A 17400-nucleotide genomic window follows, 5' to 3' on the forward strand; every position below is an offset into this window, starting at 1 on the left:
CGATGCCAGTCTTCTGGGCTGGGGAGCGGTATTCCATCAACACACGGCTCACGGTCAGTGGTCCTCCCAGGAAAGCCGGCTCCCGATCAACGTTTTGGAGATCAGAGCGGTCCTCCGAGACCTGCAAGCCTTTAAGCGTCTTATACAGGGATCTCCGATCAGGATACAGTCGGACAACGCCACGGCTGTGGCATACATCAATCACCAACGTGGCACGAGAAGCGTCATAGCGATGAGAGAGGTGAAGAAGATCATACAGTGGACAGAGTCTCACCACTCCAGGATCTCCGCGGTGTATATCCCCGGCGTGGAAAATTGGGCGGCCGACTATCTCAGCAGACAGGGTCTGGCGTCGGGCGGATGGTCTCTCAACAGAGAAGTTTTCGAACAGATCTGCCACAGATGGGGGACTCCGGATATGGACCTGATGGCCTCTCGGTTCAACAATCAATTCCCACAGTTCATCTCCCGTTACCACGACCAGCAGGCGCTAGGAGTCGACGCCCTCATCCTTCCGTGGAATCAGTTCAGACTACCGTTCATCTTCCCACCACTTCCACTGATCCAAGAATCCTCAAGAAAATCAAGGCAGAGGGCATTCCAGTCATTGTCATTGCCCCAGAATGGCCCAGGCGAGCGTGGTTCGCAGAACTCGCACAGCTCGTCGCAGACGCCCCATGGCGGCTTCCGGATTGGCCAGACCTGCTGTCTCAGGGTCCGCTCTTCCATCAAAATTCAGGAGTTCTCAATTTGACGGCATGGCACTTGAATCCTGGCTACTAGCCCAGTCAGGCTTTGCTCCAGGAGTGATACAGACTATGATCAGGGCTCGAAAGCCTTCATCGTCCAAGATCTACTACCGCACCTGGAAGGCTTTTTTTCAGTGGTGCGAGGTCAACGGCAATTCCTCTCCGTTAGTTCTGTCACTCCTGACACTACTGGCTTTCCTTCAGGCAGGTTTACAAGCGGGTCTCTCGCTGGCGACTATCAAGGGGCAGGTTTCGGCTCTGTCTGTTCTTTTCCAGAGAAATCTAGCATCACGTCCACAGGTCAAGTCGTTCATCCAGGGCGTCGCCCATCTGGTTCCGCCCTATTGTTCTCCGCTAGAACCATGGGACCTTAATTTGGTTTTAGGATCCCTCCAACTGGCTCCATTTGAACCACTCAAGGAATCCTCATTCTCACACTTATCCTGGAAAGTGGCCTTTTTGGTGGCGGTCACATCAATCAGGAGAACGTCTGAACTGGCAGCTCTTTCGTGCTGGTCACCTTTTCTTGTGTTTCACCAGGACAAGGTTGTCCTGCGCCCGTCTCCTGCGTTCCTGCCGAAGGTAGTGTTTTCTCCTTTTCACCTGAATGAAGAGATCGTGCTTCCATCTTTTTGTTCGGCACCCACTCACTCCTTGGAGAGGTCACTGCACACTCTGGACCTAGTGCGAGCGCTCAGGACTTGCGTCTCAAGAACTGCGCCTTTCCGCAAATCAGACAACTTGTTCGTCCTGCCTTCTGGTTCCAAGAAGGGCATGCCGGCGTCCAAGGCTACCATTGCCAGATGGATCAGGTCAGCCATTTCGGAGGCCTACCGAATCAGGGATAAGTCCCCTCCGAGGGGAGTAAAAGCCCATTCCACCCGTGCAGATGGGACGTCTTTGGCAATCAGACACCAGGCTTCAGCCGAGCAAGTCTGCAAAGCCGCCACGTGGTCCAGTCTGCATACCTTCGCCAGGTTTTACAAGGTCCACACCCAGGCGTCAGCAGATGCCTGCCTTGGGAGAAAGGTGTTGCAGACGGCCGTCGCACACCTCTGAAAAGGTAGTAAACAGTTGGACAGAGCTTCCCCACAGAATTTTGTAATTGTTTTGGATCTGTGGGGTTGCTTCTGTACCCACCCAGGGACTGCTTTTGGACGTCCCATGGTCCTTTTTTCCCCCAATGAAAGCGATAGAGAAAGAAGTATTTTTGTGTACTCACCGTAAAATCTCTTTCTCTGAGTCTTCATTGGGGGACACAGCACCCACCCTGTTTGGATTGTGAGGTCTTCGTTTGCCGGATGCTCCCGGTTTTTTTATGGGTCAATGTTTTTTTCCACCCGGCTATTATACGTTTATATATACGTGTCCATAAGGCACTATGTTTCTGCACACGTTTTCTTTTGGTATTACCTTGTTTAGTTATGGTTGTTCAGGTCTCTCCTACTACTGCTTGTACACTAAACTGGCATAGATCCACCTCCGGCTCGGGGTGTACACTGCCAGGGAGGAGCGAACTCTTTTTATGTTCACTTAGTGTCAGCTTCCTAGTCACAGCAGCATACACCCCATGGTCCTGTGTCCCCCAATGAAGACTCATAGAAAGAGATTTTACGGTGAGTACACAAAAATCCTTCTTTTTTTAAATGTTTTTCTCTAACTCTTTCACAACCTATGACGTAACAGTATGTGATCGTTTGTGTGTGTCTCTTTTTAAGGGCTCTTTTCCACTTGCGTACCACCTTCGATGCAGGAGCATTGGAAGCGATATGCTAATGACCCTGTGCTGCGGTGTCAGCTGAGGGTCATGCGACTGTGCTGCGATCTTGCGATCATATCACAGCTGCGGAGAAGAGGGAGGGAACACTTTGTCCCCATCTCCTCCGCTGTCTGTCTATGCATGCACATAACATGCGAGTGCAGTGTGATTTTATACACCCGTGAGCCAAGACTCTGTGCAAAACGCAGCATGCTGAGATTGCACCGAGAGCCCGATTCGTGTGGAGAAAAAACAGGACAGAGGAAACTGCCTCACTGATTAACACTAGTGCGAGTGCAATCCGATTTTTTTTTTTTGTTTGTTTTTTTTAATCGGATCGCACTCACACAAGAAAATCGCAGATGGAAATGTGCCCTAATGCAGACTCTCGGCAAGCCTACGTTAGCTGATCTGATGCGCCAATATGTGCAGGTAACAGGCGTGGGTGGATCTCCAATCCACCTGCACCTGTTAAATCCTGCTGTCAATCTCTGACAATGAGATTTAATGATTTTTGGAAGGGAGCACCATCGGCAGCCCCATGATCATGGGGTGCCGATGGTTTGTCATAACAGCTGGGGCTCCTCTGATGTCATTGTCATGAGCTTCAGCTTTCACAGGAGAACAGCATTTCTGTTATACAGCGTCATGCTGAACCATTGATCTGAACAACAGACGTGATCGACCTGTATTGAGCTTCAAGTCCACTAAGGGGACTAAAAAGCAGCAACAGCAGCAGCAAAAAAAAACAATCTTTTTAAAAAATATTACAAAAAAAACCAACCCTACAAAAGTTCAAATCGCCTCCCTTTTGCCCCATTGAAAATACAACCATAAAAAATAAATAAAAAATACACCTATGTTTAGAAATGCTCGATCAAAATGTAAATTAAATTACTCTAACCAGTAAAAGGTATAATAAGAAAAAAAAAATCAAGAATTAATTTTTGGGGGGGTCGCTGCAACATTGCAATGAAATATAATAACCGGTGTTCAAAACATTACATCTACCCAAAAATAGTATACAAAGCTCAGGGAGCAAAAATAAGCCGTCACACAGCCCCAGCTTGTCAGTGTAGTAGAAATAGGCGTTTCACAGGGCTCTAGTCCATTGACCATGGCCTATGGACGCGGCTGCTGGACCACGATCCTGTGAATCCTTTTGCTCAAGTCTACTAGTAGATACTCTAGGAACTCACTCAGTTAATTCCGCTAAATTAAAGTGAAACGTCTATTACCAGCTTTGGTTCTAAGTCCATCCGCACATCAATAAATGAGAACATTATCTGCTATTAATCTTTCCAGAGAGCCATAAATGCCCTAGCCATCTTTGTGTTGACATTACTCTGCAGGAAATACCATTGAACACATTAACCTTCTGTTTATATGCATTCCACCGCTTGTAATAAAGGTGATTTACGCTCTGCATATTTTACCCATGTTCTGCTTACATTCCTCCCTGACACATCTATATACTTGTATCTCTACTGTCATATATACATTATGAGTGTAGATGTCTACAACTGTCACAAAGCAATCTTAAAAAGCAATTACGGTTTTATATGGTACAAGAAGAGAACCTATAAGAATACCATGTGGAGAGTGGTCCTAATATACAAGATCACCTGTTTTTTGGGTAATTTTAGGAGATGCTTATTTTTTTTTTATTTGATGATTGCTTTGAATGATCATAGATCCATCTAGAGTACCAAACTGCTCTTAACACTAGAAGTCCCAGGAATTTCGAGCTCCATAGGATTCCAATGGTAGAAATGTCAAATGACCCCTCTCTGGGACTAGTGTTAAAGGGGTTGTCCACTACTGGACAACCCCTAAAGCCTGCTTTACACGTTACGATTCTGCATACGATATCGTATGTGATCGTAACCTCCCCCATCGTATGTGTGGCACGTTCAATTTGTTGACGATTCACCCCCGTCACACGTACTTACCCGTCCATACGACCTCGATGCGGGCGGCGAACGTCCACTTCCTGGAGTGGGAGGGACGTTCGGTGTCACATCGACGTCACGCGGCAGCCGGCCAATAGAAGCAGAGGGGCGGAGGTGAGCGGGACATAAACATCCCGCCCACCTCCTTCCTTCCGCATTGGTGGCCAGGAGCCGCAGGACGCAGGTAAGATCTGTTCATCGTTCCCGGGGTGTCACACATTGCGATGTGTGCTACCCCGGGTACGATTAACAACCTGACGTTCAATTCATGAGGAATGAATGACGTGTATGCAATGAACGTTTTACCGTTCAATCGCAATCGCACGTAGCAGTTACACACTGCAATGTACCTTACGATGCCGGATGTGCGTCACTTACGACGTGACCCCGCTGACACATCGTAAGATATATTGTAGCGTGTAAAGCGGGCTGTAATAGCTCCAGTTGGCTACAGAAAGTAAAAAACAAACTGGACCAGTGATTGTACAATCTGCCCGCAATGTCTCACAGTGGTCACCTGACATTGGCAGTAGTGGTGATGTGACATGCCAACCTGCTCTGACAGAATAGGTAAGGCTGTAGGTGATCTCCATGATTTGAGAGACAGTTGGGAGACCTCATGACCTGGGCTGGTCCAGGAGGAAAATATACAGTTATATTATTTTGTGCACCCAATTGAGAAGGCGTTGTGCTGTAGTAGACCATCTCTTTCATACCCTTAATTAGGGTGGCATTTTATTCAAGACAGACCCACAATTGGTTATTGGGACTTCTTTCATTGCTGTTTGCTTGACTTTGAGAATGGTAGACTATATACCACAAGATGCCAGCTTCACTCTTAGGGAATTTGTCAGCAGGTTTTTGCTACCTCATCTGAGAGCAGCATGATGTATACAAAGAGATGCTGAATCCAACAATGTATCACCTAGATTACTGGCTGCAGCACAATCAAAGCTTTTAGATTTAGCAAAACAGGAGAACTAAGAGAGCTGTCCCGCCCACCCCTGGCTCTCAATAAAGATTATACTTTCATAGTGAGGTGTCAATCACAGGAGGCGGGGGGGTGTCCGACTGCCCTATGCAGGACATTATAGTTCCGCAATGATAATCACTAGGTGATAAAACCTTTAAGTAAATAACAGCACACAGCCTAAAAAGATATAGTTGTTTTTTGTTTTTTAACCTCTACAGCATTCTGTCCTCAGATTACATAGCAAAAACCTGCCAACCAATTCCCTTTAAATATAATGCTTTGACTAATTGCAGAGGTGTTCAATTTCTCATTTTAGATGCTTTAGAAAAGCTAACATTTTTTGTTCCCTTTCAACCGTAGTATTCTAGTAATCTGTTACCCTTAGGGGTTTCACATTTTCCTGATTTTGTGGATAATTTTATAATCAACCCAGTAATAAAAAACAAATTTCTCCTTTTGGTTAGAAGTGTTTATTTTTAGAGCACCATTCATTTTGTGGTGCTGTACATGTGAAAAGGTATTTATTTACAAACAGACAGTAGGCTGAGAAGTTGCAGAAGCTCCAGTGGTGGTGAGGGGACAGCGAGGTTATTGCAGGTTATAAGCTGTATTGCAGAGATGGGTTTTCAAGTTTTGTCTGAAAGCTCTGAATGTTGGAGACATGTTTGGGCACAGAATTCAAGAGGATGGGGGACATCAGGAGGAGTCTTGGACTCGATTACGTGAGGAACATACAAATGTGGAGGAGAAGAGGTCTTGGGAGGACTGGAGAGTACGTTCGGGAAGGTGGAGGAGAGGAGGTCTTAGGAGGACCTGAGAGTACGTGTTGGAAGGTGGAGGAGAGGAGGTCTTGGGAGGACTGGAGAGTACGTGTGGGAAGGTGGAGGAGAGGAGGTCTTGGGAGGACTGGAGAGTACGTGTTGGAAGGTGGAGGAGAGGAGGTCTTGGGAGGACCGGAGAGTACGTGTGGGAAGGTGGAGGAGAGGAGGTCTTGGGAGGACCGGAGAGTACGTGTGGGGAGGTGGAGGAGAGGAGGTCTTGGGAGGACCGGAGAGTACGTGTGGGAAGGTGGGGAGGAGGTCTTGGGAGGACTGGAGAGTACGTGTGGGAAGGTGGAGAAGAGGAGGTCTTGGGAGGACCGGAGAGTACGTGTGGGAAGGTGGAGGAGAGGAGGTCTTGGGAGGACTGGAGAGTACGTGTGGGAAGGTGGAGGAGAGGAGGTCTTGGGAGGACCGGAGAGTACGTGTGGGAAGGTGGAGGAGAGGAGGTCTTGGGAGGACCGGAGAGTACGTGTGGGAAGGTGGAGGAGAGGAGGTCTTGGGAGGACCGGAGAGTACGTGTGGGAAGGTGGAGGAGAGGAGGTCTTGGGAGGACCGGAGAGTACGTGTGGGAAGGTGGAGGAGAGGAGGTCTTGGGAGGACCGGAGAGTACGTGTGGGAAGGTGGAGGAGAGGAGGTCTTGGGAGGACTGGAGAATACGTGTGGGAAGGTGGAGGAGAGGAGGTCTTGGGAGGACCGGAGAGTACGTGTGGGAAGGTAGAGGAGAGGAGGTCTTGGGAGGACTGGAGAATACGTGTGGGAAGGTGGAGGAGAGGAGGTCTTGGGAGGACCGGAGAGTACGTGTGGGAAGGTAGAGGAGAGGAGGTCTTGGGAGGACTGGAGAATACGTGTGGGAAGGTGGAGGAGAGGAGGTCTTGGGAGGACCGGAGAGTACGTGTGGGAAGGTGGAGGAGAGGAGGTCTTGGGAGGACTGGAGAGCACGTGTGGGAAGGTGGAGGAGAGGAGGTCTTGGGAGGACTGGAGAGTACGTGTGGGAAGGTGGAGGAGAGGAGGTCTTGGGAGGACCGGAGAGTACGTGTGGGAAGGTGGAGGAGAGGAGGTCTTGGGAGGACCGGAGAGTACGTGTGGGAAGGTGGAGGAGAGGAGGTCTTGGGAGGACTGGAGAGTACGTGTGGGAAGGTGGAGAAGAGGAGGTCTTGGGAGGACCGGAGAGTACGTGTGGGAAGGTGGAGGGGAGGAGGTCTTGGGAGGACTGGAGAGTACGTGTGGGAAGGTGGAGAAGAGGAGGTCTTGGGAGGACTGGAGAGTACGTGTGGGAAGGTGGAGGAGAGGAGGTCTTGGGAGGACCGGAGAGTACGTGTGGGAAGGTGGAGGAGAGGAGGTCTTGGGAGGACTGGAGAGTACGTGTGGGAAGGTGGAGAAGAGGAGGTCTTGGGAGGACCAGAGAGTACGTGTGGGGAGGTGGAGGAGAAGGAGGTCTTGGGAGGACCGGAGAGTACGTGTGTACCGGGAGATTTGTTCAGAGCTATATGGAGGAGGCAGAATATGGATGACCTTGTAGGTCACTGACAGTAGTTTGTACTAGATATGTTGGGAAATTGGAAATCTGTGAAGGGATTTGTAGAGAGGAGAAGTAGCAAGGAGGGACGTGCATTTAATGGGCAGCAAAGTTAATGCATCTCTCCAGCGTTATTGTTGCTTTTATTTTTTTTAAATTGCAGCACTGGAATGGTGCTTCAAATCTAGGTTCCCTGACCCTAGACTTATACTTACCCACCACCGTCTTCACATTCTATCAGCCCCACTACAGTGGGTCTTCAGTAGGTTCTGACGTGCTGAATTTCTCCAGTGTTTCCTAGAGCCATCTGGAAGTCAAAACTTAATGTAAAGTCTATGAGAGCCTAGTTCTGGCTCTCATAGACTCATATTGAGCTCGTGTGACCATTACGTCTGACTTCCTACAGTCAGCAGTTGCAGTCACTAGCTATAGCCGCGGGACCAGAGCGGTGGTGATATAAAAGGTCAATACAGCTGCTGGTGAATATATTACTAGGGGCAGGAAATTTAGATTAATACTACAGCACTGGAAAAAAACAAAACACTGGAGTGGTGCTTTAGCAGCAGATTGGAGAGGTGCTAGAGTGTTAGATCTGAGGCCGCAGAGGAGGATATTGCAGAGGTTGAGGCATAAGTTTGCGCATGCACTAGCATTTTGCTAGATACAGGGATAGATAGAAAGATCAGGTAGGGAAATTTACTGGGATCGAGGAAAGATGAGTCCAGTTATGTCCACATTAAGCTTTAGGAAGCGTAAGGAGAAGGAGGATATGGCTAATAGACTCTCTGGGATTCTGGGCAGGAGAGTGGTGATGTCTGGGCCAGTGAGGAGGTAGATCTGAGTGTCATCAGTGTATAGGTGGGATACTTTATGCAGTCAGTAACACCGTATATTACAGACAAAAGGGGCTTTACACGCTACAACATCGCTAATGCGAACTCGTTGGGGTCACGGAATTGGTGACACACATCCGGCCGCATCAGCGATGCCGTTGTGTGTGACACCGATGAGCGATTTTGCATCGTTGCAAAAACGTGCAAAATCGCTCATCGGTGACATGGGGGTCCATTCTCAAAAATCGTTACTGCAGCAGTAACGAAGTTGTTCCTCGTTCCTGCGGCAGCACACATCGCTCCGTGTGACACCGCAGGAACGAGGAAGCTCTCCTTACCTGCCTCCCGGCTGCTATGCGGAAGGAAGGAGGTGGGATGTTACGTCCCGCTCAGCTCCGCCCCTCCGCTGCTATTGGGCGGCCGCTCAGGGACGTCGCTGTGATGCCGCACGGACCGCCCCCTTAGAAAGGAGGCGGTTCGCCGGTCGCAGCGACGTCGCTGGGCAGGTAAGTATGTGTGACGGGTCTGGGCGATGTTGTGCGGCACGGGCCGCGATTTGCCCGCGGCACGGGCAGCGATTTGCCCGTGTCGCGCAACAGATGGGGGCGGGTACCCACACTATCGATATCGGGACAGATATCGCAGCATGTAAAGCCCGCTTTAGTCCCTAATACGCTGGATCCCAGGGACTTTGTATGAGAAAGAGAAAAGCTATTTTTATTTCTTTTAAAGGTCCCATAATCGTGTATAACTTTTAATGCATTATGTGCAATTGTTTTATATGTATTTACCTTGTTACCATCTCGCAAAAGTTGATTCCTCAGTTCACATGTAATGAGGTTAACTCACATTGTTGAATTCTACAGAAATGAAGCCATTGTATTCTAAGCTTTATATGATTGAGCTCACTTTTTGCTAAATGGTTTGTCATGACTTCAATCCTGTACAGAGCGCTCTGCTGGGGGAACATCAGTCAGTCATGACTCGCTGTGAAGAAGAACGGAAAAAACTCGCTGCTGAGTGGTCTGAATATCACACCCAGCAGAAATTGAGCAAAGAACGAGCAGAGAAAGATGTCAGCAGAGCAATAATGGTGGAGTCCCAGAGAGAAAGTGCCATAATCAACCTGGCTAAGGTAACAACATACATCTGTAGTCCTTACCCTCTCATATCTGGGATCACCATCAATTTGCAACATTCAGAAACTCAAAGCAGACCAAAAAAGCGATTTTGCTAGTTATTTAAATGGAAAACGTCATGAATATCGGAATGGCGTTTGCACCACCCATCACTTAAGAGTTCAGGATCTTTTGCAAATGACTTATGTTATATGTCTGGCAGTGGTCAGGTGTGACAGATGGTATTTTCAGGGGCAGGGCTGGTCTCTCCTTGCCAGGTTATCACCTTACAATGAGCACTGACAGTGCACTTTGTTGTCTGCTTGTCACTTCAAATTAAAGTTGGGAATGGAGTGCACTGTCACTGTGCACTAAGAAGAATATTGCACAGTGACAAGGGAGTTGAGTTCTGTACTGGATTTGACAATAAACGCATGCTGAATGTTACAGATGAGGCTTCATTTCAGGGTGGAGACATGCTAAGGCAGTGACCGCAGCTGCTCTGCCGCCTGATGACATCCCGTTTGAGTATTCAAGCATGCACTGGTGATTTGCAAATAAACAGTTATCAAAATGGGTAAAATAAAGCAGTTAGATTAGACAGAGAATGGTAGGGACTTTTAATTAAACCATATTAGAAAAACTATTATATTATTAAAATCTGGAGATATTTAGAATGAAAAACCACATTGGTTACAATCAGTTTAGTCCTTTCGATGTTACTAGCTTCTTTGACCACAGTGCCCTCTGCTGTTTGTGCTCCTCATCTGCTTTATGTTTTGTCTTTAGGAGCAGGCAGAGCTGAAGGTGCAGTTCAGCGAGCTGCGAAACAAGGAGCAGCAGCTGGCATTGGAAAGAGAGGTTTTAGAAAAAGAGAGACAGGAGCTAAGGCTTGAGAAGGAAAGGGTAAATTCCTCTGCCCTTCGTGTTCGACAGCGGGCTGAAGAAGTAGAGAGTATGAGCAAGGTAATGTTCCTCCATAGCCTGCACTGGCAGTGTGTTCATGTTTCCAATATGATCCTTAATGGAAACTCCATTTACACATCAGTTCAGATATTTTAGACATGCTTGCTTGTTTTATTGTTCCTTATTTGTCATACTTCTGTGTTTGTGGTGTTTTTCCCCCAAATTACTCAAGAAAGGAAACTTGGCAAAACAAGACGCAGCATGAAATATCCTTTCAGTGAACATTTTGAATGCAGAATTGGGGAAGTCCTATTTTCCTCGATTAAAGGCATTATTCTCTGCTCTGAAAATCCTTTCTCAATTGCTACATTCCCCCGGCTAAAAGAAAAAAACACCTTATAGTCAACTCCGGTATTAACACCATTCCAGCAATGTCGGCACCCAGGCTCGCGTGATGTTATGCAAAGTGGGCTCTGGAGCCAATGAGCTGCGGCTTCACCCGCCTCCTTTGGATGAAATTGACATCAAAAAAGAGGTGGGAGATGCTACTGCTCTTTGACTTCTTTTGGATGTCAATTACATCTTAAGGAAGCGAGAGTGAACTGGCCACTGGTTGGGAGAAGGGCTGACGTGACATAACAATAGAGGTTAATATAGGATAATAATATTACTATATTTTTGGGGGGGCTATAGTAAGTGATAAGGGGTTGTCTGAGTAATGGATAACCACTTCAAGGTGTGCCTGTAGTGAGCATATTGCTCATAGTTTCATATACATTACTTACGTCAGTCTTTTCTGTTCATTATCAATTGGCAAACCCGCAGATGTTCGGGGGGTTCAGCCGCACCTAAAGGAAAAAATAAAACCTGGTTCGGAACTAGACTTGAACCTGAACATCTGCCTGGACACCAAACCCCATATAAGTCTATGGGGACCCGAACATTGTGCTGTAAAATCGTGGTAAAAAGGGCTAGGGGGATTTGAGCACGACTATTATACTTACTGATCTCCTGCACTGCTGTCACACTGCTTCCAGGTCCACTCATTAACCCTCATACACATTCACTGCTTCTTCTGGTTGCAGTCAGACAGCTCCCTCACCCTGTGTGACAGCACCTGTGATTGGTTGGAATTACACACATTGTCTGCTTCCATATAGTGGTGTAAAAATAAATAAACTGGCGTAGAGTCCCCCCATAGTGATACCCAGCGTACATAAAGCATACGGCTAGAGGCTGCAGCCGTGTGCTTATCTTAGCTGTGTATCAAAATAAGAGGGGTCCATGTGGCTTTTTTTTCCCCTTTAAATTATTTAAATAAATAATTAAAAAGAAAAAATAATGTGTGGTTTTTTTCCCCCCGAATTTTGATATCCAGCCATGGCAGAGGGCTAGTATTCACGTTGAGGAGACTCATGGTTATTGCCTCCATAGCCTAAAAACAATAGCCTGCAGCTGCCCAGAATGGTCGCATCCATTAGATGCGACAATCCTACCACTTTACCCAGTTCATCCTGATTGCCCTGGTGTGGTAGCAATTGAGGTAATATAAGGGGTTAATGACAGCTCACTGCTGCCACTAAGCCCTAGTTTAGTAATTGGAGGCATCTATGAGATTCACTGCCATTAGTAATCTGTAAGTGTAAAGAAACAAACACCGAAAAAATCCTTTATTTGAAAAAAAATTACAAAAAAACACCCTCTTTCATCAATTTTATTAATACTCAAAACACCCAGTTCCGGCGTAATCCATAGGAGGTCCCATGCAGATCCCAGCTCTGCCACATCCTGCAGTCGCAGTGCGTGGGCACATAATATGACCACCCGCTGTGGCTGCAGGTAGAGACTGACTGAGTCGCAGCTGTCAGCGGTAATATCACTGAGTTTATGTGCGGTCACAGGGTGAGGTTGGTGGAGGTGGCTGTTGATATAACATCAGATGTATCTGTAACTATCTCCCCCTCTGCCGATACCAATCTAGCTATATGTACTGCTTCATCTTGTACCTTTAACTATTGATACCAATAAATGCCCGGCACTTTTGCCTTCAATAAAATATTTTTGTTTTGTATTGGTTTGTTTGGTTTTTGAGCCGCTAGGGCCAGTAGATGATCTGCCATGTCTTTTTGCCTCTCTTTCCTATATCATAAACATTTTCTAGATAGGTTGCTTCCCTTCGCTGCAGTTTCAGGGAGTCTTCGTAGGATTTGTCTTACTAATCTCTCTTATGCCTATTTCCCATATAAACCCTATATAAACCCCTCCATGGCATCCCATACCATATTTCTACTGGCTGTCTCCTCATGGGGGCATATAGCAGGATGGGGGTATTTATCAGGATGGGGGCTAAATCAGTATGAGGGACATATATACAAGGATTGGGATCGCATACAAGGGAGGAGGATCATTACCAGGATGGGGTAACTTAGTAGACAATTTGGGGACATTACCCCCATAACAGTGTCAGCAGCAGATCCTCACGCCATAACAGTGTGTCATGACCACACTTTTTGCTTAAAATTTTCCTTTCTATGACGCCTCATTGGGGGACACAGGACCATGGGTGTTATGCTGCCTATCCATAGGAGGACACTAAGTAGATGCAAAAGACATTTGCTCCTCCTCTGCAGTATACACCCCCTGGCTGGGCCAGGCAACCTCACTTTTAGCTTAGTGTCTGTAGGAAGCACATCTTTCAAGGTTTTGTTATTTTTTGAGGGCGACGGTTTCCCCTAGGGACCGATCTCCCAATACCATCAACGAGCGGGAACGTGGAGTGTCGCCTCCACGTACCCCCTCCTGCGACACTGGATCCTGGGCTGCCTTTTACTGGACGACGGGTCCCACAGACACCGATTTTCCAGAGCCCAGGGCAGAGGCACACTTCCTCAGCTCCTTTTTGCAGGCTCTGAGTTGATACATTGCACCTGTGTGGCCGGACACAGCAAGCTGACTCTATTTCCACTGCCTGGACTGAGGCAGTGTTAAGGTGAGATCCCCCCTGACTGGTTTCCCAGGCACCCCAAAAGGTTTTCGCTGATCACCGCTTCGGTAACCGTAAACTCATGGAGTCCCGGTACCCTTTTGCCTCACCTGCCCCTAAGGGCTGGGCCGATCCGCCCTTGGTTGACCCCCCGGTCTCCCGCCTTGCCACAAAGACGCTCCTGTCTTTACCCGATGGTTCCTCCATCAAGGACCCGACAGACAGACAGGTGGAGCACCTCGCCCGCTCTGCCTTTGAGGCTGCGGGTTCCTCCCTCTCGCCCTCCTTTGCTTCTGTGTGGGTCGCAAAGGCGATCTCGGTCTGGGCAGAATCCCTTAACACTTCGCTTGAGGAATCCCAGTTCCCTCATACCTTCACAGAGGTAACAGCTCAAATTGACGCTGCGGCGGAGTACCTCATGCAGGCCTCCATTGACGCTGCTACCTGCGCAGTTTTTGCCGCCTCAAATACCATAGCCATCCATAGAGCTCTCTGGCTCCGACAATGGCAAGCGGACTCTGCCTCCAAGAAGTCTCTCACGGGCCTTCCCTTTTTTCCAGACCGATTGTTTGGCGAACGTCTGGACAAGCTCATTTCTGACGCCACGGGAGGAAAGAGTACCTCCCTTCCCCAGCTGAAGCCCAGACAACCTTCACCAGACGTCCACAGTCCTCGTTCCGCTCCTTTCGGAACGCATTTGGTTGGTCGACATCCCGCTCTGCCCCCGCCACTAGCCGCGGACTACGCAGGGACCAACCTTCTCAGCTCTCCCCGAAACCCACTTCGTCATGGCAGCCTAGACCAAAACAGTCCAGGACTAGGGAGACTCGTCCACGACATTTTCCCCCCTCATGACTCCTTCGGCGCCCCGGAAGACACACCCATTGTAGGAGGTCGACTGCGGCTCTTTCAACACATCTGGGCTGCCGCCTCAGACGACAAATGGGTGCGAGACCTTGTGTCTTCCGGTTACCACATAGAATTTCGGACCCGACCCCCGAGGCGGTTATTTCTCTCAAATTCCCCAAAGACTCAAACGACGCGAAGATTTTTTTTCTCAGCAATCCACTCGCTTCAAACAGCAGGAGTGATAATACCTGTCCCGGACGACGAGAGGTTCAGGGGTTTTTATTCCAACCTCTTTGTGGTCCCCAAAAAGGATGGGTCAGTTCGACCCATCCTGGACCTCAAACACCTGAACAAACATGTGCACGTACGAAGATTCAGAATGGAGTCCCTAAGGTCCATTATTGCATCCATGGTCGAAGGGGAATTCCTCGCCTCCATAGATATCAAGGACGCGTACCTGCAAATACCCATCGCCCCAGCTCACCAAAAGTTCCTCCGCTTCGCTGTTCAGGACTCCCGTTTTCAATTCGTAGCCCTACCCTTCGGCCTTGCCACCGTACCAAGGGTCTTCACCAAAGTCATGGCGGCCGCCATGAGCGTCCTTCACGCCAGGGGAGTAGTCATTCTCCCTTACTTGGACGACCTCCTCATAAAGGCCCCCTCCTTCCGCGACTGCTCAACCAGCGAACAGATCACCGTGGACACCCTTCCCGCTTAGGGTGGCTACAGAATCTAGACAAATCATCCCCGGTCCCATCACGATCCATCACCTTCCTGGTCATGTCCCTGGACACCTGTCGGGGCTTGATATATCTCCCTCAGGACAAGGCGATCGCTCTTCGATAGCGGTACGCTGCCTTCTACGTCCTCCGTCTCGCTCCATTAGTTTCAGCATGAAGGTGCTCGGCAGGATGGTGGCGGCTATGGAGGCAGTACCCTTTGCTCAGCTGCACCTCCGCCCACTGCAGCTAGCCCTTCTAGCCCTGGACAGACCTCTTCACCTGACTCCTTCAGTCAGGTACGCACTCTGCTGGTGGCTTCGGTCCTCATCCCTATCGAAGGGGAGATCTTTTCTCCCAGTGAACTGGCTGGTCCTGACCACGGACGCCAGCCTCCTAGGCTGGGGAGCAGTGTACCGGCACCACACTGCTCAAGGACGTTGGACGCCCCAGGAGTCTTCCCTACCCATAAACATCCTGGAAATCCTCGCGATCTTCCTCGCGCTCAGGGTGTTCTGCCCCCTGCTAGCGGGTCGTCAGATTCGAGTCCAATCGGACAATGCGACAGCTGTAGCCTATATCAATCGGCAGGGGTCACCCGCAGCAAAGCGGCTTATCTCGAGGCCCACAAGATCCTCAGCTGGGCCGAATCGACGGGGTCAGTGATATCAGCGGTACACATAGCGGGAGTAGAGAACTGGGCAGCAGACTTTCTAAGTTGCCAAGGCCTGGCCGCCGGAGAGTGGTCTCTCCACCCAGAAGTGTTCCTACACATCTGCACTCGCTGGGGTACACCAGACGTGGATCTAATGGCCTCAAGGTTGCACGCAAAGGTACCCGCATTCATAGCCAGGTCACGCGACCCGCAGTCCATCGGTGCAGATGCTCTAGTCTGCTCCTGGCACCACTTCCGCCTGCCTTACATATTTCTACCTCTACCCCTGCTGCCGCGGGAAATCAGGAAGAGCAAGGCACAGGAAGTCTCGGTGATACGGATAGCACCGTACTGGCCCAGGCGCGCCTGGTACGCCGAATTAGTACAAATGCTCACAGATGTACCGTGGCACCTTCCAGACATCCCAGACTTGCTGACCCAAGGGCCCATTTCCCATCAGAACTCCAGAGCCCTGAAGCTGACGGCATGGCCATTGAGACCTGGGTATAACAATAGCGGGATTCTCCCCCGCGGTTATCTCCACCATGATCAGCGCCCGAAAGCCCGCTTCATCCCGCATTTACCACCGTACATGGAAAATCTTCCTTTCGTGGTGCAGGGAAACTAACGTCCAGCCTATGCCTCTGGCCATCCCCAGAATTCTCGACTTTCTGCAGTCTGGCTTGCAAGCTGGGTTGGCTCTCAGTTCCCTTAAAGGGCAGGTCTCAGCGCTCTCAATCTTCTACCAATGCCGCCTGGCTCAAAAACCGCAAGTCAAGACCTTCCTCCAGGGCGTTTCCCATCTAACTCCCCCGTACAAACGGCCGCTGGACCCATGGGACCTCAATCTCGTTCTGGACGGTCTCCAGAGGTCCCCCTTTGAACCTCTCAAGGAATCCTCCCTTGCTCTTCTGTCCTGGAAGGTAACATTCCTGGTGGCAATTACATCCATCAGACGGGTTTCGGAGCTGGCAGCACGCTCTTGCCGCGAGCCTTTTCTGATCTTTCACCAGGACAAGGTGGTTCTGCGCCCCCTTACGGATTTTCTTCCAAAGGTTTCTACCCCGTTTCATTTGAACGAGGACATTGTTTTGCCTTCCTTTTGTCCACACCCAGTTCATAGGGTGGAAAGGTCTCTGCATTTGTTAGACCTCGTCAGAGCTCTCGGATATTACATATCCAGGACAGCCCCCTTTAGGAAAACTGACTCTTTGTTCGTCATTCCTGAGGGGCCTAAGAAGGGACAGGCAGCTTCAAAGGCAACTCTGGCTCGCTGGATTCGCTCTGCGATCCAGGAAGTCTACCACTTACAACTCAAGCCCATTCCTAGTGGGCTGCGGGCTCATTCCACGCGAGCAGTTGGCGCTTCGTGGGCCATTCGGCATCAGGCTTCAGTGGAACAGGTGTGTAAGGCTGCGGCCTGGTCTAGCCTACATACTTTTTCAAAGCATTACAGCGTGCATACCCAGGTTTCAGCTGAGGCAAATCTGGGTAGGAAAATTCTGCAAACGGCAGTAGAGCACCTCTCTCAGTAGGCGCTCCAGACTGTCTGGGACTGGTTCCTCGT

The 17400-nt window shown here is 49.2% G+C and overlaps 1 protein-coding gene across 1 annotated transcript in view; it reads left to right on the forward strand.

Moving 5' to 3' along the window:
* FBF1 (Fas binding factor 1) overlaps positions 1 to 17400 on the forward strand; it is a 159209-nt gene that overhangs the window by 109502 nt on the left and 32307 nt on the right. The window contains exons 25-26 of the mRNA XM_075349603.1: positions 9553 to 9738; positions 10511 to 10687. Of these exons, the coding sequence (XP_075205718.1) occupies positions 9553 to 9738; positions 10511 to 10687 (363 nt within the window). The remainder of the gene's footprint in view (positions 1 to 9552; positions 9739 to 10510; positions 10688 to 17400) is intronic.

Source organism: Anomaloglossus baeobatrachus, chromosome 5 (assembly GCF_048569485.1).
Source record: "Anomaloglossus baeobatrachus isolate aAnoBae1 chromosome 5, aAnoBae1.hap1, whole genome shotgun sequence".
Classification (NCBI taxonomy): domain Eukaryota; kingdom Metazoa; phylum Chordata; class Amphibia; order Anura; family Aromobatidae; genus Anomaloglossus; species Anomaloglossus baeobatrachus.